The sequence below is a fragment of the Poecilia reticulata genome, chromosome 15, assembly GCF_904066995.2.
Source record: "Poecilia reticulata chromosome 15, P_reticulata-male-v2, whole genome shotgun sequence".
Taxonomy (NCBI): Eukaryota; Metazoa; Chordata; class Actinopteri; order Cyprinodontiformes; family Poeciliidae; genus Poecilia; species Poecilia reticulata.
Window position 1 is genome coordinate 21,561,423 of NC_088844.1, and position 24,062 is coordinate 21,585,484.

Sequence of the window (24,062 nt, forward strand, 5' to 3'; positions counted from 1 at the left end):
TCAGACAAAAGGTACACAAACACATAGGACAGAATACATTTTCAACTATTAAATTGTAAATCTTTTTTGAAACATATGGATATCATTTTACACTTCACAATTATGATTCACAGATAATTAAAACTCAACATGTGGTGTCAGAAATTTCGAAAATTGCAAAATGGTTACAAATTGGACACTTATGTCACATTAAACAACGGTAATTAACCCAATGCACTAAATTTACTCAGCCTCTAATTGGTCTCTTAGTCTGGGTCAGTAGGACACAATCATGCGGCCAACTGTTGATTAGACGGATGTCCAGAAGACCGTCATTGACACGCTTTATAAGAAAGGTAAGACAAGGACATTGGTAAAGAAGCTGGTTGCTTTCCTGCACATGGGCTACAGGTGTCTTACCTGGGCTGAGGAGAAAGAGAACCGGGCCTCTTGCTCAATGGTCTAATTCTCTCTTTTCACATGAAAGTAAAGTTTACGTCTCATTTGGAAATCAAAGTCTAAGACTCTAGAGGACCGGTATTATGTGCATAGAAATGAACAAAATATAATTTTTATTTACCTTATGTAATATTATAATTCTCTAACTCACCAAATGGGTTTGGTTTACATCATCTTTAAACCATAATCATCAAAATTAAAGTAAGGAGGTTTGAAATACTTCACTCTGTGTAATAGATTTACTTAATGGGTTCCACAAAATGTCTCTTTTTTTCTTCTCCGGTAAATAGCTTCATCTTTAAAGAAAACTAGAAGTGGGACATGTGAAGTTGCTTGATGTAAGAACAAAGCCCGCAACACAAAAGCAGGGAACTCGAGGAAGGAGCTCACTAAAGCACTCGCTTCATTCCACACACTTCTAACATCTTGCCTCCAAGGTAATAACAGTACAGTCTTGGTGCTAAGGTAGCATCCTGCTCCTCTAATATCCGACAGTAATCAAAACAGAACAAAAAAAAAAAAACAACAAAAAAAAGCTTCACAGTTTCAGCTGATTGTGGCCCCAGCCTCCCACTGCCTGCCTGAAGCTTGGAACGTGGTACTGTCTCACTCTCTAATTTGGCTCCTGTGTGCTGAGAGTGGAGAGGCTATCATTTAGAAAAAGATCTGGGAGTGCTGTGGCAAACACATAAACAAGATGGGGGGAGAAAGAAAAAACTGGCCTCTGTCAAGATTATGGTGAAGGAGAGGCACAGTGCTGAGAGGGCAAGGGAAGATGAGAAAAACAGCACACTGAAGTAAGTTCGTCTGTAGCAGGCCGAGGAGACATTACATCAATGTTTCTGAAAACTCGGACATCCTGTTTCTGCTTCATAGCTGCTGAAACAAAAACGTTTACGAGATTATTTGATCCGATTTCATATATCTGAAAGTGCTACTGTGATACGGAGTTCAAAACTTAGACCGAATAAACATTCTTACCTCTGGAAATGTTAACATTTAATCATGTTACATCCACAAACTAGTGTATTTCTATTCAACCACACTGATTCTGATTCCCGTAAATAAAGATCAGACCAACCAGCCATGAGGAATCACCTAAATAGTAAGCAATAAATTCACAAAACCTAACCCAGGATTTACATGCATGCATGTATCTTTTCTGCACACATGACCGGCGGACCGGAGCTGTTCTGGACTATATTTATTTACACTAGAGGTGCTCAGAGAAGCACGCGTAGAAAATGAGAGATTGCACCATAAAGCCGGTGATGAAAAGGATAAATTGTGTCATTATGAAATGTTGTAGTTCTCAACTTCCAAAATTAATGTTTTCCTATAGACTCTCACTTAGTCTGCTTTGATCGACATTCCTACTGTGACTTGACTGAGAAAACATAAGCGTTAAAGCCACATTTTGTGTGTGCATCGCCATAAATGATACATGCCGACAGCATATCTCTATAAATATACCCATATGTTCATTAATATAGCTAGTATTTCAAGTAAATGTAGTTTGTCTTAGTGAATTATTTTGAAAATACAGCTGCTGTGCTGATAATATTTTCCTGTTGGAATGGTATGATCTTTGTAGACCGACTCCATATGTGCTCCAGCATCCTGCAAAAAATAAGACTTCTAGGTTATAATTTTGATGGATGATGATGCGGAGGTGCTGTGCACGACGCCACCAGGCACAGCCTTGCAGAGGCAATGTAAGCTCTCTGACCATAATGGGTGTGCATTTTGCTAGAGTTATAATGTAATGTATTTGATCCAAACTTATCCATGTGATAAGATGGAGCATACTTGATAATCTTGACACTCCAAGGCTGTTGGGGGACATTCAAAAACACTTGGGAAGCAAAAGGTGGTTTATTCACCCAGGGGGGCTGAATAAAACTGCATGCCACACTTTTCAAACTTCACAATCATGCACTACTTTCTGTTGGTTTAACACTTAAGTGTCAAACTGCAGTCCATGAAGTCTAGTGTCCTGCAACGTCTGGATGCATCTCTGCATTAAGAGACCTGACTCAACTAAGTGGGTCATTAGCAGGACTTCATGCTGAAGAGGTAATTCAGCCATTTGATTAAGGTATGTCGGACATATTGACTCTTGAGTACGGGAGGCAGACACACCTGGTCTAACACATAGTTTCTACTAGCAAAGCAGAAAGATTCAGAGATATTTAAGGGGTATTAAGATGTATTAAATCCACTGTAGGTCACAGAGTTGAAAACAAAAACTCTAGAATGATTAGGAAACCTTTACTATCTTTAGCACTTCATATCAGTTCCAGCCTTCAGGAGGAGTAGAAATGTGCATGTGCTCACATTTCCACACAGAAGAGGAGGACAGGAAGGAAGAGAGTTGGGCATAAGTCACCCTCATCTGCAGACAAGCAGAAAATTACATCCCCTTACCCTCCATTTATTTATTAGACAAGGGGTAGTTAGCGTTTTGTTGGTCAGCGTTAGTGTTCTGCACAACAATGAGTTACAGTAGAAAATCCCTTTAGATCGAATGTAAATAGAAGCAAGTAAAAGTTTTGTATGAAAAACAGATATTTGTTTGATAAAATCCCCGTTTAATTCTCATCATAATCATGTCTCATCTGTCACACCACCGTTAACGGACTGGAAGCCGACTTTGCTTAATGTTCCAGATGGGACGCTTTGGGTAGAAGAGGATGTTCTCTTTGTCCTACAGCCACAGGACATCTCGGTGACATTTATTCAGCTATCCTTCTTTAACAGTAAAAGAATAGGGTTGGAAAAAAATAATCAATGGAGGTGTGGGGACATCTGTACCTTGCAGAGTCAGTTCCCCAGGAGAATTTCTTTTCCCCTTCATTTGATCCCAGAGCCATGGTTTTGACATGCCGTGCGAACCGGTCTGGAAGATTTCATCTCCAGAAGATCACACAGGTGTCCAGCCGTTCGCAGTCAAACAATGAACGTGACCTGTCACAGCCTCAGCTCAGGAAGAAGCTAAAAACCATTCACTGCTTACTTCTTACACTGAGCAATGGATACCATCTGATAGGTCCATTTACAGATTAAATCGCCTTCAGTGAATACAAAGTATTTCTATCTCACCAGAGTAAGCTCTGTTTTGTGGGTTTTATTAGGCGTTCTGAGAAAAAAAGAAACTATGAAGGCCGGCAGCATTACCTGTCGAAGCTTTATTTCCACAAAATAAAGATAACTTTTTCAGAAGGATGGATTGCTACAAATTCAGTTGTCTGAGCTTCAAAAGACTGAATAATGTTTTACCAACTCACAGTAAATGTTAAACAAAAGTCCACTGCTTCATATTGTAATTTGGATTGGACTGGGTTAGAATATACTTTATTATGGAATGAATGAATATATTTTATTGCTATGGACTGGCAACCTGGAGATAGGAACCGGCACCCCTCGCAACCTCTGTGAGATAAGCATGTATCATAATGGATGGATGGATGAATATACTTTAATAACCTCCACAGGGAAAATTCAGAGATCAGTGAAGAACAAAAACCAAACAATCTGAATCTTACTTCATTGGAGTAAGATTTAATCCAGTGCATTGGATTAAATTTGTGCTAAATTATTGTACCAGACTATCCAGTTTGATAAACCAGTTTTTCATTATGCTAAATACTGAACTCCTTCATGTTTTCATGACAGTTTTCATAGTTTAAAAACTGCTATTAAAGTGCAGATGCAAAAGTTTGCGTGTGACCTTGCAAAAGACGCTGCTCAAACAAACCAGTAAACACCATTGAATATAAATAAGATGGTGGACTGACAGATGTGTGATACGTTTTTTATAATTACTTCACACATATTCTGACCTGGTGAATACTAAAATTCAATTCCACAGTTTTGCTAATCGTTTTTAAGTCTGTACAAACCTAGTAAACAGACTGGATTAAATGAGAGCAAGAATAATTTCAGCACGTAAACTGGGTGGTCTTTAGAGCCTCTGGTCTGCTCCGTATTGAACCATGTGTATTAAAGAAGTATCAAAGCATCTCTCATTGAACTTTACATGGACTAACAGCTTTGGGCCTGGCAAGCCTACTACAAAAATAATCAAAGACATCCCTACTGAAGCAAAACAGCAGACCTCAACAAGTGCCCAACCAAAAGAACTAATGAGCTGGTAAATGTGGAAAGCAGCCTATTTTCATATGTTAATGTTAAATTTGTAGTGCAGGCTTGTGGAAAGAGCTTAACTGCATGAGCTGATTCTCCCAAAACAGGATGGGAGGGGGAGGAAAAATAGGATATTTGTGTGAAAGGGAGGTGTGTCAGTATTGGATAGCTGGAGTTTTCTCTTCTTTGAGGTAGAACACTGTCTGACAATCTAAGCCAATTAAAGAGCACTGAGCTGTGACCTGCGGGCCGTGGAGATGAAAACAAGCCTGTTCAGTAAACACTGCGACTGCCCCCTCTCCACTGTTGTCCTCCTGAAAAAGCCAAGAGTCTTCATTAATATTCCGGCTTTCTTCTCCTTAAGAAAAGGCCAAGGGGTTGTAGACACTAAGTAGCATTGTGCACCCCTGTGGGTTTGGTAACCTTGCAGTGGTGGTGGTTGTGGTGGGGTGGCTCCAAGTTGGGTCAGGGTTCTCTAAACACGCTGAAAAGACCCAAGCTTATTACACAACCCTGAGCCATGCTTGACAAGATGAGAAAACAAAAAGCACTTTGAATAAGGAGAAAAAGAGAACAGGACACCATCTGCTTTGGGGTTAAGCTCCCACTCAGAGGAAAGCAAAGATGATTAGAGGGCAGCAAGCGGTGGAAAGGAAGGAAAATATGCTGCAGCTGACAATAAATGCAAAAAAGAAAATTAGAAGAAAATGACCAATGGCATGACTTTAATAACACACCGACTGCCCTGCGTAAAAACAAAACAAAAAAAAAACTAGAAAAATGCTCTAGTTGGCAGTGTCTGTCAATTCCTTTTTTTAAATTTTTTTTTCATCTTTATCATTCCCTACTTCATCCGAAGTAGCGTGAGACAGCCACCACGGTGTGTAAAGAGACAACTGAAGAGATTAAAACAGGAGTCGGAGCACCGAGATACCAGGAGATGAAAGGAATAAGTGAAGAGCTGATTAAGTGAAGGAGTGAACGAAGAAGACAACACAAAAATAGACATGGAAGGGAATAATGCAAAAGAGGCCTCCCTGTGTGTGACCTACATACCTGCTAAACCTGCTGTCAGTGGTGGCCTGCTCTGCTCTCATCACTCACTGAAATACTTTACATAATCTTTAGACTCCCCCCGTGCTGCTAGAGGGTCCGCTGCAAGGCAGCTGCCCGCTGCCGTTTTCAATACCTTTTGTGGTTTCTTACATGAAGGCAGAGACCGTCTTGCTGGGGAGCAGTGAATCTGGCACTACACGACACGGCTAACCACGGTGATAGATTAAAATGGGACGCACCACTGCTGGGGGACCATGACGAGCAAGCATGTTTGCTGGTTTTAGGTGTTGTGTCTATTTTTTATTTTTTGTAAAGACACCTCAAGGTGTCTACGGTAGATCATAGATTGGACTGGTCAATATAATCAAAACGCAAGTCTACAACTGTAGAGAAAACAAAAACCCAGCAAAAGCATCTGACTGTCAGTGAAAGGTCAGCGAGAGAACGGGCTGACGGATCGACCCGACTAAAGCACTGAGTGAATATGTCTCTAGTGGAGTTTGAAACGGAGACAGAGAGCTTTTTTTGGATAATTAAGACATCTCATGGAAATGATTTTACAGCAGTTTCTAAATCTGTTTTTAACAATATGAATTTGATGACCAAACATAACTTTCCAATATTTATATAATATACCACACAGAACTTAGCACCATATGCTCTTGACATAATGGGGATTGTTTTTTTTGCAGGCTAGTTTTTATGTAAAAACAAACTACTACTCTCGTTTTACATTTTCACAAAAGTGGAAAATACATTCAAAAAATGGCAAAAAACCAGGCTACATAAACTAATACAGTTCAATCTAAATCAAAAGTTTGCAGAGAGGTTACAAAGGATCTGTTTTTTTCTTTTCTTTTTTTTTTTTTGTTTACAGAATATCGTTGAACACAAGGATAAAAAAAAAAATCAACATATGGCATAATGAACACAGGTATTAATAACGGGAGAGAAAAATATTTATATTTCTGAAAGAAACTGTAGTTCATTACCAAAACTAATTAGTTTCATTGCTAAAACAGCTGCTGTTGCCAGATGCAACTTTTCTCAGTGAAATGTCAATGCTGTTGAGATGGATATTATAAATTTAATCACTTCCAGGAGCCAAATAAAGTTCTCACTGTAGGTAGAAAGACATTATCACTGGTTGACTATTGCATATTACATGTTTTCCTCATATTATGCAACTCTAATATTAACGCCTTGAGGTGGCATTTATTGTAAAGTGGGTGTACAGCATATAAATAAAAATTAAATTAAAATCAGTAACTGGTAGAAAGATGAAGACGGATTTCATTTTCTGCATCTCAATGAATCCACGCAAATACATAAACCACCAAGTGAATTTCTTCACTGTACGAGAATAAATTTTTTTTGATTTCCTGAGCTAGAATTCAGAGCTAATGCAATAGATAGAAAACGTAAATTATTTATTTTCTCACTAACTGACTGATAGAAACTTTTTTAACACAGCGTTCACATGTTACCAGGTCAAGACTCGTAGTAATAACCAAATGATCAAAAGATGTTTCAGAAAAATGCTCCTTTTAGAGTGTGGACTTAAGAAACAAGGTATTTGCAAGTATGCATGGGATGTACAGATAGTTCAAGTGGTTTATATGACCAAATCCTTCCAATGGCTAGAACTGACCATAGACCTGAGCATCAGATCTAGCACACCAGGTAAGATACCAGAGGCTGTGGGAAAAGGCTTCAGAAACAATCCAGCATCTAGCAGGAGGTAAACATAGAACACTGTAACGTTATGACAGTGACGCTTAAGAGCAACTTAAAGGCCATTATGCTCCTTTATCTGCCACAGTGAAGCAGTAAACCCTCCAGTTGACATAAGCTAACAATACCTGTTTAAATATTAGCTTCACAGCAATAGCCAGCGCAATTATGGTGATGAGACAACCCTAGTTTACACACTAACTTACCACACTACATTGTGGACATTTAGAGGAAACTGGGGAAATACAATAAATTGTTGTGTATCTGAACTATGGTAATTCAAGAGGTTAAGGATTAAAAAATCCAGCCTCCCATGTCTGGGTCTCATAGAAGTGTTGTATCTCAACTTTAGCTCTAGTGGCTCAGGCATTAAATCGTCCTCAGGCTAGCCAAACAGAGATCACGTATCACTCGAATAAATGTTTTATTCATTTGGGTTTGGTTTGTTAGGATGTCTGTGTACCTTGTTAAAATCTATCCTGGTGTAGTAACTTCTCTGGTCTGAAATATAAATCCTTTTTGGGGGATATTTCTGGTACCAAGGTAAAGTTTCGGCCTAAAGTTTATATTAGGCTCCATAAAAAAAACCAAAAATAAATGGACCGCTCTAATAAGGATATCTGTGCAGGCGTGTGTCTGTGTAAGATATTCCAGACCTTTCAGAAGCCCATTTGTTACTAGCTGACAAATTCTGCCTGTGCATAGAATTGATTCATTTGTAAATCAAACAGTGGGTAGAGACAGTGGAAGAGAGCTGATCAAAAGAGGAGCTTCAAAGCAGAACAGAAAACTGTGTCCCTTGCAGCCTGTTAGATGCAGCCCCGTCTCTTTGAAGCCAGATTCTGGGCCAGAGGTGACCGGCATAATGGACGGCAAATACATTGTTGGTCTAGTTTTAGCAGTAAAGAGGACCAGAGTCCAGTGTTTCTCATCAAAAGAGCCACATTACAAGATGGGGATGGAGGGTGCCGTCTGTAATAATACATGAATTGCATAGCAAACAAACAAATTAAGTAACAAACCAAACAGCCTAAATTTTAGCCTAACATCACTGTCAGTCACTGCTGCCAGTTACTGAATAGTCACCATAGCAACAAAAAGCCTGCCGCATGCATATTTATGACCAGTTTTCCGAAATAAGTGGCTGTGCTCCTTGGAGTTTTCCTTTGCGATTTGTACTATAGTATGCTGTACTCTCATTAATTCAATACAAGAGCCTCGTCCAAAGCAGATATATCCAAAGCAGATATATCATAGTAATGTGACTGTGCAGTTCTAAAGCTGGAGTTGCAGATGATACAATTTGAAATACGCAATTTTTCATTGAAAATAGATTTTTTAAAATTATTAATTAACATTTGCATCGGTGATTACATCATACACGCATGTAGATTTATTACACATTATTCATATATTTTAATTGTTTCTTCATGCTGATGTTGTTTACAAAACAGAATCTGTGGTATTTAGACCAGGTGTATCTGCTCCTGCTGCAATAGTCTTTAAACCAGGTATTGGTGCTCTTAGCAGTGTGGGCAAGTTCCTAGTACTGCTAAAAAATCCAATCAGCATCCCCATAAAACCTATCAGCAGAGGGAAGCATGAATTGCTGTAAAATTTCCTGATAGATGGCTGTGCTGACTTTAGACTTGATAAAACACTGGGCCGTCTCTCCTGATCCTCACCGACTGTGGAACCTTCACCTTGAAAAACTTGGTTTTTGTGTCTCTAAAAAGGACTTTAGACCACTGAGCAACAGTCAAGTCCTTTTCATATCTTTAGCCAAGGTAAGGCAGTGACAGTTGTAGCCTGCAACACCCTGAATATGTTATGTTGCAGGTGATTCTTGAAGATCTGACTCTTGCTGCAGTCCAAACTGGAGCTTAATCTTCAAAAACTCTTGAATGGGTCTTGCTTTACAATCGCATCAAGGATGCAGTTATATTTTTTCTATGCGCTACTTTCCGTATCTCACTTTTTCCCTGACAAAAATCCTGTTTTTAAAATTGATATGTAAAAAACAAACAAACAAACAAAAAAACAAACATCCTAGGGTTTTGAACAGTAAACATCAAATTGATAAACTCTCTCTTGTAATATTTCACTCTGTTTATGAGTTTGTGTTTCAGCTTTTCCACTGAATCCCAGTAAAAAACCAAATGCATTTTTATAATCAATCTAAATCCAGATTTTATCAAGAAAAATGTGTTTCTTTTCCTGACACTACCCCAGAATAATTGCGCAACGATCTATTATTTCAGTTTTCGAGTTTTCAAAAGCCAAAACGAAATGTTCGTTTTATGCATTATTTATGACTGCAGAATTTGAAATTTATAAAACTCTCTTGGATGAAGAAGCACCATCTACTTGTATGTACCTCCACAGAATCAATTGTGAAAAATGTCCATCATTTTATTCATCACAGAACCAACAGGAGACAGAATCAGTTTGGTTCGCCGTGATCTGAAATTACCAACATAGCTTAAAAGAAGTCACTAAATGGAGTTTAAGACAGAGGGGAAAGGCCAAATGCAATTCAGCGATAAAAGCTGCTTAATAGGGATAATGATAAGACTGTGGGTATCCACTCATGGCACTCAGGCACAGAGCTTCAGCTAAGCTGTGACTGCTACAGCTACCATTACTTAACTCTCAGCGTTTGTTTAAAAAGCAAAAGCCAACGTCCTTTTAGCCAGTGGCAGACGGCTCCCTCAAGAGTCACGTAGTGTTACAGTATGAAGTTTTATGCCAAAAGTTAATTGTGTGCTGACAAGTCACTACAGGAAAGTGTTAATTTCCCCTCAGAATCAGATTTACATCACCAACACCCCGTCATTCTCAAAGTGCTCAGACAAAAGGCCACAAAACAACCAATTAAGTAAATGCTGAAATCCTTTTTGCTTCTGCAGATGAGGAAACATAAATGCTTAGTGCATTTCAGCATCAAATTCTGGGCCAACCATACCAATGAGTTCTGAAGGATTACTTATTCATGCTGGTAAAAAAAAAAAGGAGGAGGAAAGAAACTTCAACTGGATATACAATGGATTTCTTAGAAATTTCACTTTGTTCCTGATGCTTTAGCAGCAAAGAGGAAACACAAAGTGTCATTATGTCATCATAGTTTGTTCAAACTGCCTGTGGCAATCCAGGCTGAGGAAGAGCTCACTGTGCTCTCACTCTTAAAACTGGTCCTCTGGGGATGTCGAATACTTAAAATCAATAAGACGATACAAGTGAAAAAGAATGGAACCAATTCCCAGGAACGTTATTAAAAGGAGATTCTCGCACCTCCACTAAAACGTACTTCTGTTTGTGGATCTTTGAGGGTAAAGAGATTTGTGTGCCCATGGGAGTGCCCCCTGTAGCACTAGTGGAGGCAGTTGGACTTTCTGCTTGAATCTTCTCTTACACTGCAAAAACAGATGTTAGGGACCTGCTCAGAGCATTTCCAAGTGTTTGGCACTGGATTCCGTGACTAAACTCGGTTTCCAACCAGTTGGTCATCTAGAGATTAAGAAGAAGACTTGCTAAAGAAATAGGATTTAAGAGTTGGATGGGTTTTGTTGCCAGAAGGGTTGGTCTGACTATTTCAGCACCTGACACAACCATCGGGTTTGCAAAGAATGCTTCAAAAATAGAGAAAAATCCAGTTGCAGGAAAAAAGTAGAGAGACTGCTTGGCTAAAGTAGCTCAAATATCCACTTGTTACAACCAAGGCATGCAGAATGTCATCTTTAAGCACACACCAGCCTTGAAGAAGACGGGAAACAGCAGTAGAATGTCAAACAGGGTGACAATCTCATCAGCTAAGAACTGAAAACTGGGGCTACGTTTCACACAGCCTCAGCCAATCCGGACAAAAACGGTTTGGAAAAAGACATTGACTCGTCTGACGAGTCTTGATTTCAGCTGCAAGATTCAGATCGAGTTAAGAATTCAGTATAAACAACGTGAAAACATGGGAGATGAATATTTATACTGTAGATTTTAGAGAAGGAGGGAAATGGGAAAATGTACTTATAGAAAGAGGAAACACTTAAAGGACATTAATACTGCATGTGCAACATTGATTACCAGAACAAGGCGAAGTGTATTTAATGTACAGCTCTGGAAAAAATAAAGAACCCACTACATTGAACTCCTTTGAAAACCTCATGGTTAGTCCACCAAATATTAATTTCTGAACTCTTCTTGAGTTAAATCATTACTATTATTATTTCTAAATGAATATGAACTTGTTCTCTTTGCATTATTTGAGGTCTGAAAGCGCTGCATCTTTTCTATTATTTTGACCTTTTCTCATTTTCTGCAAATAAAAAACACATTTTTTCTTGGAATTTCGGAGACATGCTGTCAGTAGTTAATAGAATAAAAGAACAAAGTTCATTTTACTGAAACATACATCTATAAAAAATAAAATCAGAGATACTGATCATTTTAAGAGGTCTCTTAATTTTTTCCAGAGCTAGTATATATGTGTAGTTCAACGTGAAGATGACAAGTATAAATAAAGAAGAACTCTAAACACAGTGATAATAAAGTTACTCTTTTAAAAAGTCTTGTCATGTTTGTCCAATGTCTGGTATTCCAGTAATTTTGCCATTCAACTGTAGTGATGTTTTGATGCCAGTGACAAGGGCAGAAAAAAATCTATTGTTCGCAAGGTGACTTTGGATTGTTTGTTTTGATGGTGGATATTGAAAATCTGACAGCAATTCTGTCATTTAATAAATATAGCGGCTTTTGTATAGTGTGGTTTTTGTCTTTATGTGCTGTTCTAATGATTACGAGTCTGGCTTGCACCTGACCACCATTCTACAACAAATGTTCTCTCAGCAGCATTAAAGGATCTGCTTTTATCTCGCAGAGAACCTGCTCCGGGGAGCAGCTTGATCAAAGGTAGGAGGAACAGGGAGTGCTCAGATCTCCAAGATAAGAGGACACATTTTGAATTAAAAAAAAAAAAAATCTCTGCAACATTCCTGCTGTTCTTGTCAGCTTTAGTATAGGTTGTTTAGCTACATAATAAGTGACCAGCAGTCTACTATACTATCGACAAGCAATCATGCAAATGTAAATGCTTTTCATTTGAAACCTTCACCAAAGGCTTTTTTCGTGGGAAAAGACCATGAGGTATACAGATATGATTATACAGAATCAAATTTGTGTGCAGCCATCGAGTCTTACCTTTGAAACCAAGACAAATGCTATCGATTCTCCCAGGAGAATCTCACTGCATGAAGGAAAAAAACAATATCTGCTCACTACTCAGATTTATTTATTCCTAGCTTTAGGCGGTCTCATTTTAATTTATGGGTGTTGCACTGAGCTCAGTGAAGCGGCTGCCCACTCTTGCAAACCACCAGAATGAGGCAAACACAATAACAGTGTAGCTCCCATTTTCATTTTAAAGTATGCCATGAATATTCATACATATAGGCTGTCTGGATTCTGATTCAATTTAGGGAGCCTTTTATAATATCCCTACTATCAAGCATAGAATCTCACAGCATTTGCAGAGCGATATTTTATTCGCATGGTGCAAATAGTTGAGAATGCAGCATGGCTCAAAATATCAAAAGTCCCCTCCTCCTCCTCTTCACATATCTTTATTTTTCAATCATTCTAAAAAAAAAAAAAAACCTGGAATTTATTTAATACAAATAATTTGCAATCTTGTTTTTGCCGCATGCAGAATTAAAACACTGGGTTAACTAAATGCTTGGAATTAACTGCATATTTATTTGATGAAAAACCTGCTAAGTAAACAACAGATGGCTTTGGTTTGGTAATAAGATCTGATGAAACATCAGCAAATGACCTAAACACAATCCTACACGTTTTTTTTTCTTTCTTCTTAATATGAGTGAGTGTGTGCAGAATGAGCTGATTATTACATTAACACATTATACTGATGATAGCAGTGAAAATGAATAAAACATAGATGTGTCTTATTTAGCTTTGTGTTATTTAGCGTGACTGAGTTGAGGCTGAGATATTTAGCTGTGATACACACTGAGCTGCGTGAAAAAAAGCAGAGTGTCAGCAGACAATGCTGACGACGGTGGGCAGAAATGTGCAAAATCAAAAAGTGAGGAAGGTACTTTAGAAGCCAGTAGAAGTTACAACCACCGACTGCAAGCTACTTTGTGGGGATTTTAGGTGAAAAACCAACACCAAGTGGCACATAAATGTGATGTATACAATGATGATAAGTGGTGGTTTTATATATTTATATATACATACACTGATCATAAAGAATGTAATGATCTCTGGGTGCATTTTTGGCAAAACAAATCTGATCTATCAGCATGTTAATCTGAAGATGAAAAGAAAGTACATGTGCTTGTCAACTAGGCCATAAAAATGATCTAATAATCAGTAGGTTTTAAATCTAGGGATTCAGAAGTTTAACTGACTAATAAAAAACAATCTTTCAACAAAAAAACTTCTGAAACAACTTCACTGGTTTCACAGGAATTAAGTTTGAAATTAGCTCCAAGAAGCTGCTAATCAAAAAACTTAATTAAATGGATAATGAGCAAGAGTGCAGACCTTGTTAAAAGGTTCATGTTTGGGCGGTTAGCTGCTCTACAGCATTCAGGTTTGTTTCAGCACACAGCCAGAAAAGGTTGATATTAATGAGTTCAGAGAAACGTGTTGCTCTCTAAGAAAGATTATTTTACAGAGAAGAAATGTTTGGTTTTTTTCCCCCCCAACATCTGCTGAATTTCCCAAAACTGAAGGTTTCTGAAGGTTTAACTTGAGGTCAAGCTGAGCAATCCTCCAGAAAAAATTACAAAACAACCCTTACATCCACATCTGACTCTACAGGGCTTTATTCCCAAGTTATGTTTTAAAGGTTCATGTCTACAATTATGAGAAGGCTTGAATAGCTTGTTTGGAAAGACTGCCTGAGGGAGGCATCTTGCCTCTACTTACTTTTAAGCATCAAATGTACAGGACAAAGACGCAGGAAACTCAGTTTTCAAGATGAAGTAATAATGAAGTCTATAAAATGCCACAGTGTGCCCGCACAGCCTGTCAAACGTAACAAAAAGACTTTTAAGAAATGTAATCGCCTCATAGCTCCATGTGACATGACTCAGATTTTCACGCACCAGTGATTACATACCCCTTCTTCATGCTTTGTCAAACCACAACTTTATACATTTTTGAGGTGGCTGAATATAAATGAATCCTCAATACAAGGCACAACATCTGCTGTTACACTGCATATTTTCTTATCGGATCTGTCATGTTTTCAACCAACTCTGCCTCTACATTCAATTTGGTCTTGGCCCTGCACCTCAGGGCTTGAGTTTTTGCTACCAACTAATCTGGACTTATACTACCTGTGCACATTCAGGAGAGTTATCTAAAGTAGGTAGGATGTTAACTGCTTACACCTTTTTAACAGAATTTCCCATGAAAAATCTTGAACTGCCCCTTTTAAGGAAATTGTTTAGGATGGAGGGGGAAAGTTGTGAGGGTTTTCTGAACATCTACACCCAGTACTTCAATCTCCACGGCCCGGGGCAAATTTATCCTTCATCCAGAATCATTTTGTTGGCACAAAAGTATAACTAATTAATATTAAGTCCTTAATAATTATCATTCATAACGTGAACGATCTCAGTAACGTCACAATCTGTTTGATTTACCATTAATCCCTCCCGTCACTGTGAGGCATTTTATTACTGCTTTCAATAAGGCGGATTTAACTTCCACAGTCATGTGTAGGCAGCCTGATTACAGTTATTATTTTTAATAAAAGGTATTGGCTCTGGGATCAGTTGGTCTTGTCTTGTGAATAGCTGGTTGCGTACGGCTAAGCTGTTCTCCACCGGGCTGCAAGAGATTTAATATCTGAAACAGTTTAGGCAGAAGTCTGGCCGAGGCCCCTGCTTTTCTATACAAAATGCAATCTGCCTCCAATCAGAACTGACACTACTGTTTACTGCCTGACAGTCCTGCCAAACAGTACACAGTCCATGGTATGGCAAGACAGTGACAGATAGTGGCAGGCTCAGCCGAGACAGTCAACAGGCTTGAGTGAAGCTTTTCAGGGAAGGAAAATCTGTAGTGTGGGTAGGATATATTCTGCTGGCTTTTCACAGAGGATGGAGAAGGCTATCTCATCTCCATCAGGAGCACTCACTCTCTCTCCACAAATTAATTGAATGTCAGTCAAAGGGAAAGTGAAACGGAGGTGAGAAAGTGACTCAAACCTTTGTGTTAGAGCAAAAATGGAAGACGGGCAGCCGGGGTTTAAAATTCAAACCTTTAATGCTCAGGAGAATGCGCTCAAGAAGTGAGGAGCCACCAAAAATTGGAGGCAAATAAAGACGGATGTGTGGTCAGAAACATAAACGTCCACTAAAAAGAGATGCTCATATACCAAAAGCAGACTTTCAAGAGTCCGGATAAATAAACACCAGCTGCAAAGAAACCTTGCCAGAGGAGAGATTCATTAAAAGCCCCTTTCTGATCCAAATTACATGGTGTTTTTTTTTAAATCTTTCTCAATAATTTCACCTTTCTACTTTGTTGGATCCAGTCCTGAATAAAATCATTGGTAATATTCCACAGTAATGGCATAAAATTACTACCTGAGACAAATGTAATGCTCACCGTTTGAGTTTGTGGCAAAGACAAGTAACCTCTGTCAAATTTGGCTACACCCACAATACTTTTCAGGGGACTCGTTGTCAGAAGACATTATATATGATTCAGCTTTAAAAAAAAAAAAAAAATATATATATATATTAGGTTACACTTCATGCTGCTGTGCTGCATTAATATTGTGCACGCAAAATCAATAATATCCATGGACTTAATATGCTAAATCAAGTAGGCAGATATAAGTAACGTCATCAATTAAAATATTCTTTCTTTAATAGCAGCAAAAAAATAAAAATAAAAAGGAAAATGCCACTTTGACAGAGTGAAAAATTACTTGCTACCTTTTATTTAGTTATTTTTTTGTTTTATATTTTCTTACATTCATGATTTTCAATGCCATTTCATAACCTGCCTGAATAAATGTAAAGCAGTTTTCCCAATGATCATCTCACTTATTATGGAAGAAAAGTTATCCAAACAACCTGACCCTATGTGCCACATAGAAGAAAAAATGATATGCAACATTATTCTACTTAACTAAAAGATTAACTTATTTGAAGTTCTTTTACACATCTTTAGAGATCACTGTGAAATGCACTGTTTAATAGTTTAGATTATTAGTGGAGTTTGTCGATTTGCTGCATCTCTACCAAGGCTGTTTCCTGAAATGTGTTTTACCACCTCAGGCTCCCAGGAGTGTTTTGGGTTGGTGAAATAGATCCAGACTGATTTCAAAGGAAAAATAGTGCAACTTACTAACTTTAAAAAAATCCACCAACCGTTGTTGTATGATACTCTAGAGATCAAATAGATCAGCTAAGAAAAGAAAAATCACCTAAATAAAGACTCATTTAAACAATCAATTAGATTATATATGATCAGATCAACTGAAAAAAATGTGGCTCTTACCTTCCACCTCCATGTTGGTATCTGGTGGGTCGTTATCTTTCTCTGGGACAAGTTGTTCTTGATCTGATGGAAACAAAGGAAATATGTTGTTTAATTTGTTACAAGCCTTCACAGGACAGTTTAACCATCTGTTTGAGTTAGTAGAGAAAATAAATTAAAGGAAATGGTCAGCTGTAGCAAAGCTTCTGTTAGAAATATACCTTTGTCATCCTCCTTTTCTTTGCTGGTGTCCTGTTGTTTGTCATCTTCCTCGTTGTTAGTGACCATTTTCCTTTCTTCTTCTTCTTCTTTTTCTTCACACTTTTCATGTTCATCGTCATTCTGTTGCTGTTCTGACTCCATTTTGCTTGAATTTTCATCCTCATCTTTAAATAGTTAGAAAACAAATAATAGGAAGAGAGTGTTGAATGATTAACTGGGGCATCTGAGTGTCACATGGCAGTTTTTAATATGTGGCAGAAACATAACCTCATACTAAATTACTGCTGATAGAAATCTCTGAAACATTTATAGAGTAACACTATGTTCTCTCTTTTTGCTGAAATGGAGTTTGACAGATGACAGGAAAAGACTGTCAGACTACAAGAACGAAAATCTGGAGAGATATTAGCTGCTGAATAAGATATTTCAAAAGTTAACATTCTTACATTTATTATTGTAATATAGGTGATAGTGTAAAAATGAAGATCAAAGTATTATAGCAAAAGCCAATTATGTCTATACACACAATATATGCACACATAAAACTTTTCCGATTTTTATTAGTTTGCAATAATATAACGCTTACTTTTGATCTATCCCTTAAAATGAAAAAAAAAATAAATAAAAAAATTGGGTGGCAATGAGACAAAAAAGTTGAACAAGTTCAAGGGGTGCCGTTACCTTTGTAAAGCTGTGTACTGTGTGGAGCAATTTCTGTTAAATTATCCTGCTGGTCTTTTTTGCTCTTAACTCCCTGTTTGGGTCTCATGAGAAGGTAATTACACATCCTAGATATTGGATAGCATCCCAGGGCAGCATTTGCTAGAACTTGCTCACAGAATGCCTCCAAAATTCATGCAGAGAGAGGCTCTATCTGTCAAATCACTGTCGATGGCATGGGATTTGAATAAAACAAAAACAGAAGAGAGATGAGGCGCCGCTCGCTGCCAGTATGCAAATGCCGAATCTTAATTATATACCAGCAGCACAGAGGATATTCGAAAAAAGAGAAACGGTTCTGGCTCAAAGTTAATGGCTGCCAATGTGCCAAAAGAACATGCACAGATACACTTATATACCCTCTACCCGCACAGCTCAAGAAATAACATCTGAGCTTTGGGATGCTCCACGCTGATGTATTTGGAGATTTGAATTAGAATCGCTCTGCTATAGCTCTACTTTAAACAAAATGTCCATGCAATACCTTTACACTTTAAGCTTAAAAAAGAAAAACCAAAGCTGAATTTCAGCTTCTGAGAGAGACGGGAAGCAGTTCAACATGCTACTTTAGGCTGTGGTGGATAGTGAGGTGGAAATCTACACTTAAGATGATCACATCTAATCAAAGCCAGTGTTTGTCCTGGAAGATTGGACTCCAAACTAAACCATACCTTGGGGTTGACTCGGCATGTCTTCATCTTCCGGTTCTGAAAAACAGAGAAGAAATTCAAATAAGGGGAAAAACATTCAGGATCAGCACCGACGCAGAGAGTCGAAATGATTCGACTTTCCATATCACCTCAAAAAGCCTTTTTTTTTTAATTCCAACTCTTTGTACAGCTTTGTCTTTGTACTGCAGTATGAGAGCAATGGAACCACAAAGACATGCATAAATTAAGAGACAAAAAAAAAAAGAAAAGAGAAAGAATGTCACTTCTAAAGCCATACATAATTGAGGGATTTCTTTGTTCCAAGCAAGTGTGATAAGATAAGTTTTTTCTTGTGTGTCGAAAAGGAAGGAAAGGCTGAGCAGAGATGAATAAAAAATTCAATTTTTTGATGACAAATGGCATCAAGAAGCATTGGTGAAGCAGAGAGACTGAGAACACGTTTTAATGGTGCGTGGAGCTGCTTTACCATCGTTCTTCTCCTCTTCATCATGAGCTTCCTCTTTACCTAGAAAAGAAGGGGAAGGAGCTGTCATACAAGCACAAGCATGAATGTGAAAAATGCCAGCTATTCATATCAGGAAAACAAAGCAGCGAGTCACACTAATCATCAGTGTTCATCTTCTCTCTGCAAAGGACTCATGTCAGTAGAGCTGACATCACGTTTCTGCAAAGTGCTTCACAAAGAAAGTTTGTTTTATCGGTCCAGGGCACTTTAGCTACGCTGTAGGGTGAACTACACCTGCAGGGCACGGTAAGAAAAATTCTGGAAATTGTTAAATCTAGAAGCTTTTGATGGGAATTTATGGTACTAAATCAGAATTTAAAGCATTGAGGGTTGGCCCTCACTACTTAATGAAGTTTGGGATGTATCTTTTAGCAAAGCCTTGATTAAAACAAGTAGTGTCAAGTGCAAAGAGGTTGCTTAACCAGCAGCTCCAAGAGGCCAATGACATGTTCAGAGGAGCTCAGGTGAGAAAATGTTTTGACAAAATAACTTGGTTTTTACATCTAGAAATCTGGTCTTGATGGGAAATGGGCAGCAGAAAAATTATTTTCAGGGGACAAATTAAATTTGTGGAAAAAAGTTGGTCTGGTCAGATGACACTAAAACACACTGTCTCTGCTGTGATGATGGCAGCATCATGCTGTGGGGATGCTCTTGTTCGGTATAAACAGTAACAAGAATTTTCTTGTGTTACACAAAGAGTAATTTTGAAAGAAAACCTTTCAGAGGCAGCAAGACTTAAATTTAGGGGCGGAAGTTCATTTTCAAGCAGATAAACAACTCTAAACACACAACCAGGGCTTAGTTAAAGTCCAGTCAGATATACTCTGTATCCAATTTTACTGAGCTTGAGATATTTTATAAAAAAAAAAAAAAAAGAGAAAAATCTTCAGTGTATAGATGTAGATGGAGACATAAACCAAAACTAAACTCATCCACCTTGTCCTGCCCTTTTCAAAGTCATGCACTGTTGATCATATATAGTTTGAATAAAATGCATTGAAGTCTTTGGTTGTAATGTGACAAAATGTGAAAAAGTTGAAGGGATATGAATACTTTTGCCTGGTACTGCATGCTATCAGTGTAGAGCAGTTATAGTGATGATGATGATGATGGGTCTCCACCCTTGGAAAAATAAAATAAAGCTGTATATTTAATGCATCATGTAACAAGTTTTATGGCTCACCATATACCACTTGATTTAGATTGAGTTGCGTAGTTTACATGCATATCATCACCACTCTTAAAGTCAGCAGACAACGTCGCCATCTCCCTATGCTAAACAGCTTCCAATAATATGCCAGCATAAAAGGCAAAATATGCGTATATATTTTTATAAGACATTAATCTGCCATCATATCTGTCGCTCTCATCCTCCGCGTCCCTCTTTGCTTCCTCCCGCACTTTCCCATTTATGTACACACATAAACCAATGACATTTGGGACAAATTGAGTAAATGAAAGCCATGACACCAATAAGAGAACATGCTTCACAATGGCTATTGTGCAGCTTCTATAATTGCTTTTTTAACAAGCTGCAGCAAGAGGCCATTTTTTCATATCTATGCAATTTTGCGATGCACTCAGAACAATAAAACTGCCAACCTCTATTAAATGGGAGAAAAGGCCAGTCCTACCACTGCCACATGTTTGTCCCAAGTACCTCTGTCCATCACGCAGAATGCCGGTGACACACAGATGGCAGCGCTTTGTATTAATCATGACTGGCATTTTGAGAAGAAACCACAGACAGGGGGGCTGAAAAGAGTACTTCACCAGGAAGAACTGTGTCAGAATAATGCTTCCCAAGCCTCGAAAACATCCTAAACCTTTTCTCTGTGTTAAAAAAAAAAAAAAAGGTATTCATGGCTTTCTAAAGTGATCTTTATTAACCATATATCAGATACGACAAAGTACCAAAAGTAATTTCCTCCATGTTATTTGATCATTTGTGTTTGGCTTATTGAATGGAACAGTATTCTATTTGGGATAGAGGATGCAAAGGGACAGATTGTGGATGCACCCGCACACACACGCACCCGCACACCCACACACACACTCACTCGCATGCCAACTCCTAACAGAGTAGATTCTCTGCTGGGTTGATGTGATTTATAATGGCTCCAAGTTGGGATCAATTAGACTGCCGTCTCTCCTCACAAAATGAAACCCCAGACCTGCACAACCCGAACGCCCCGAACAGCAGGTGGCAGCATTGTCACAGCTTTCTTTACCAGAGCGCACCATATGATACTGTCACAGCTGCGAATCAGTTTCTGACATACTTCACAGAGGAGGCTTCAGCAAACACCACAACATTTCCAGTGTCAATACGTCCATGAAACCCGCTTTGAGAAATGTAGGAACAAAAAAGCAATTTCAGCCACTCTGCTGCACTTTTGTACACAAAACAAGAAGGCTGGAGTGTATTTCTGAGAAAAAAAAAGAAGACAAATCTTACTCACTCTGAATGATTTATTTATGTTAACATAAAAGCCAGCAGGATTACAAGGACGTTAATAATTTAGGTCCTAACATGCAACATACCTCGTGTGTCCTACTTGCGTGACCACTGAGTAAACCAAAAGTGATGATGATACTTTCAAGGAAGTTGAAGTGGTGTTTATATTCAGCAAATAACAAAAAATATTAAATCCCCATAAACACATACAGTGCTGTAAAAAAGTATTTCCCCTTACAGACTTGTTCTGCATAGCTGATCGATCTCATGTTTCGGAGAAAAAGAACCTAATAGCAAATGAAAACAAATCAAATGATAATTTCATTTATAGAGGTAAAAAAAGGAACTGCCTCATAACCTGGTAATTTGTTGCGGCAACGTTACTAGCAAGAAAAGTTTGCAATAATCAGCAATGAACCTTTTACATCGCTGTGAAGGAATTATTTCCCTTTTCTCTTTGAAGAATTGCTTCGTTTCAGTCAAACTGGACTGGTTTGGTGTGTGGTCGCTGATTTTCTAAAGCCCTCCAGCCCTCTGGAGGTGGAGTTGCTGGCAGGGCTTTAGATAATTGCTCTGCTGCATAACAAAAGTGTGCTTCAGTTTAAGGTGAAGAGCTGATGGGTTTCTCAGTCCAAAGCACATTTTCCTAAAGTCTTGCTGACAATCAACATGTTTTGTGTTGTTTTTGGTGAGCAGTGGTTTTTGCCTAAGATCTCTCCATGTTCTTTTACTTTTTCCAAAATATTGACTGAGGCAGTTGGCTCTGCAACGCCAATGCAGATGCTGTTCTACATTATTTCATTACCTCCTGGATGATTTGTTAATGTGCTTTTGATCTAAATATGGTAGCCTGCCAAAGGTTCGCCGCTGTTCCATGTTTTCTCTACTGGCAGACAATGGCTTTCACTGTGGCTCAACAAAAGTCTTAGAAATGACTTTTGAATCCGGGCCATGAAATCTGATGAACACAGAGTAACGCATTACGCACCCACTTCAGGCTGACAAAGAAGTTTTGTTGAAGTGACTTTTAATTTTAGGTGGGTTTGCAGAGCTTTTTATTTATTTCAAATTACATTTTGTATTTACTCAGGGACAAAACTTATTTTGGAAATCCTTTTCCTACTTCACGTTGTTAAGACAGATACTTTTTAGATGATGTTTTTGAGAATCAGAGGTGTAATTTCATTGCCTTTTCTGGCCTTGATAAATGCAATCATTTAAAAACTGCCTTTTTTTCAATGTTTTTTTAATTGTAATTTAATTTTTTTTTTGCATTTACTGTGGGCCAAAATATATTTAGGTGATAATACCTGTCTGTCAACATGAAGCAGATCAAAAGATCTTTTGGAAATCTTTCAGCCTGCTTCATGTTGTTAGACAGGTACTATCTTTGTTTTTTTGTTTTTGATAGTATTTTTCCTTAATAAATTAATTCTTAGAAAAATGCATTTTATTTATCCTTGTACAATATTTAAATCTATTTTATAATCTGACAGAATAATAAAAACCAGTAAGAAGGCTAATACTTTCTCACAGCACTTTGCACATACTCATCATAGTGTGTGCGACAACAGACAAGGCCCAGAGCCTTGTCTGTTGTTTCTTTGATTAAATCCACTGAAGCAAAAGACAAAAAGAAGAGAGACCTTAAAAAATTCATGAGACATGTAAAGTGGGGAAAACAAAGCTCTGGGATGACCCACAGTGATCATTCTGAGACCTTCAGTATGTGAAATCTGTGCGTGCAAGCAAAGTGCAAGTTCGTTTGTGAGCCACGTTTGACAGGCAGCCACAGCGTAAAAGATGGCATCCCATAGAGAGGCTGGCTGTCAGTCCACACAGTGTTATTAATCTACATATCTGTCCACACCCGCACAGAGATGCGCCATCTTTCACCATCAACCCCCTCGCTCCCCTCAGGTTATTCTCAGTATGCATCCAATGCCAGGCATTGATTTCTGGCTCAGTTTTCACATTTTACTGTGGCTTGCCCTGTGACATCAACTAATCTCACTAATTCCAACCTGATATCAGATAATAGACACTGTGAGGTGTTCTCAAAGAGCTTATATTTCACCTTAGACCTCTGTGCCAGCACTTGGCTCAGCGGGTGGCCCACCCTTTCCTTCCCCCCACTTTTATTTATGTAACTTGCAGCGTGTGCATGCTGTGCTTCTGTTTCATGTGGATTATCACAGCACAGCTAGTCCCCACACACTGTTGATCTGCAACACTATTTCTCAAATTCCTCCGATTGCCTGAGGTTTCATTTATTAGCTACTTACACTCATCACTCATCAGCCACTCATTAACATAAATCTCATGATTTATGCCGTTACAATGAATTAAACCGTTTCCTTAATATGTTGACATGATTGCGACCCGACCCCAGATCATCAGAAGATAATGGAAAGAAGGATAATATAATATAATATAATATAATATAATATAATATAATATAATATAATATAATATAATACAATTTAACTCAGATTTAGATTTACATGGATTGTTGCCAAAAATGTTTACAAATATGAATCTGACATGTGGCTTGATTTTCTATTACCCCCACTTTAATCCGATATCTCTAAAT

At 38.2% G+C, this 24,062-nt stretch overlaps 1 protein-coding gene across 1 annotated transcript in view; it reads right to left on the minus strand.

Moving 5' to 3' along the window:
* Positions 1-24,062, minus strand: part of macrod2 (mono-ADP ribosylhydrolase 2) — a 470,247-nt gene that overhangs the window by 6,157 nt on the left and 440,028 nt on the right. Inside the window, exons 12-15 of the mRNA XM_008430201.3 lie at positions 18,970-19,008; positions 18,504-18,539; positions 17,112-17,276; positions 16,912-16,974 (exon numbers count right to left, since the gene is read on the minus strand). Coding sequence (XP_008428423.1) covers positions 16,912-16,974; positions 17,112-17,276; positions 18,504-18,539; positions 18,970-19,008 — 303 coding nt within the window. The remainder of the gene's footprint in view (positions 1-16,911; positions 16,975-17,111; positions 17,277-18,503; positions 18,540-18,969; positions 19,009-24,062) is intronic.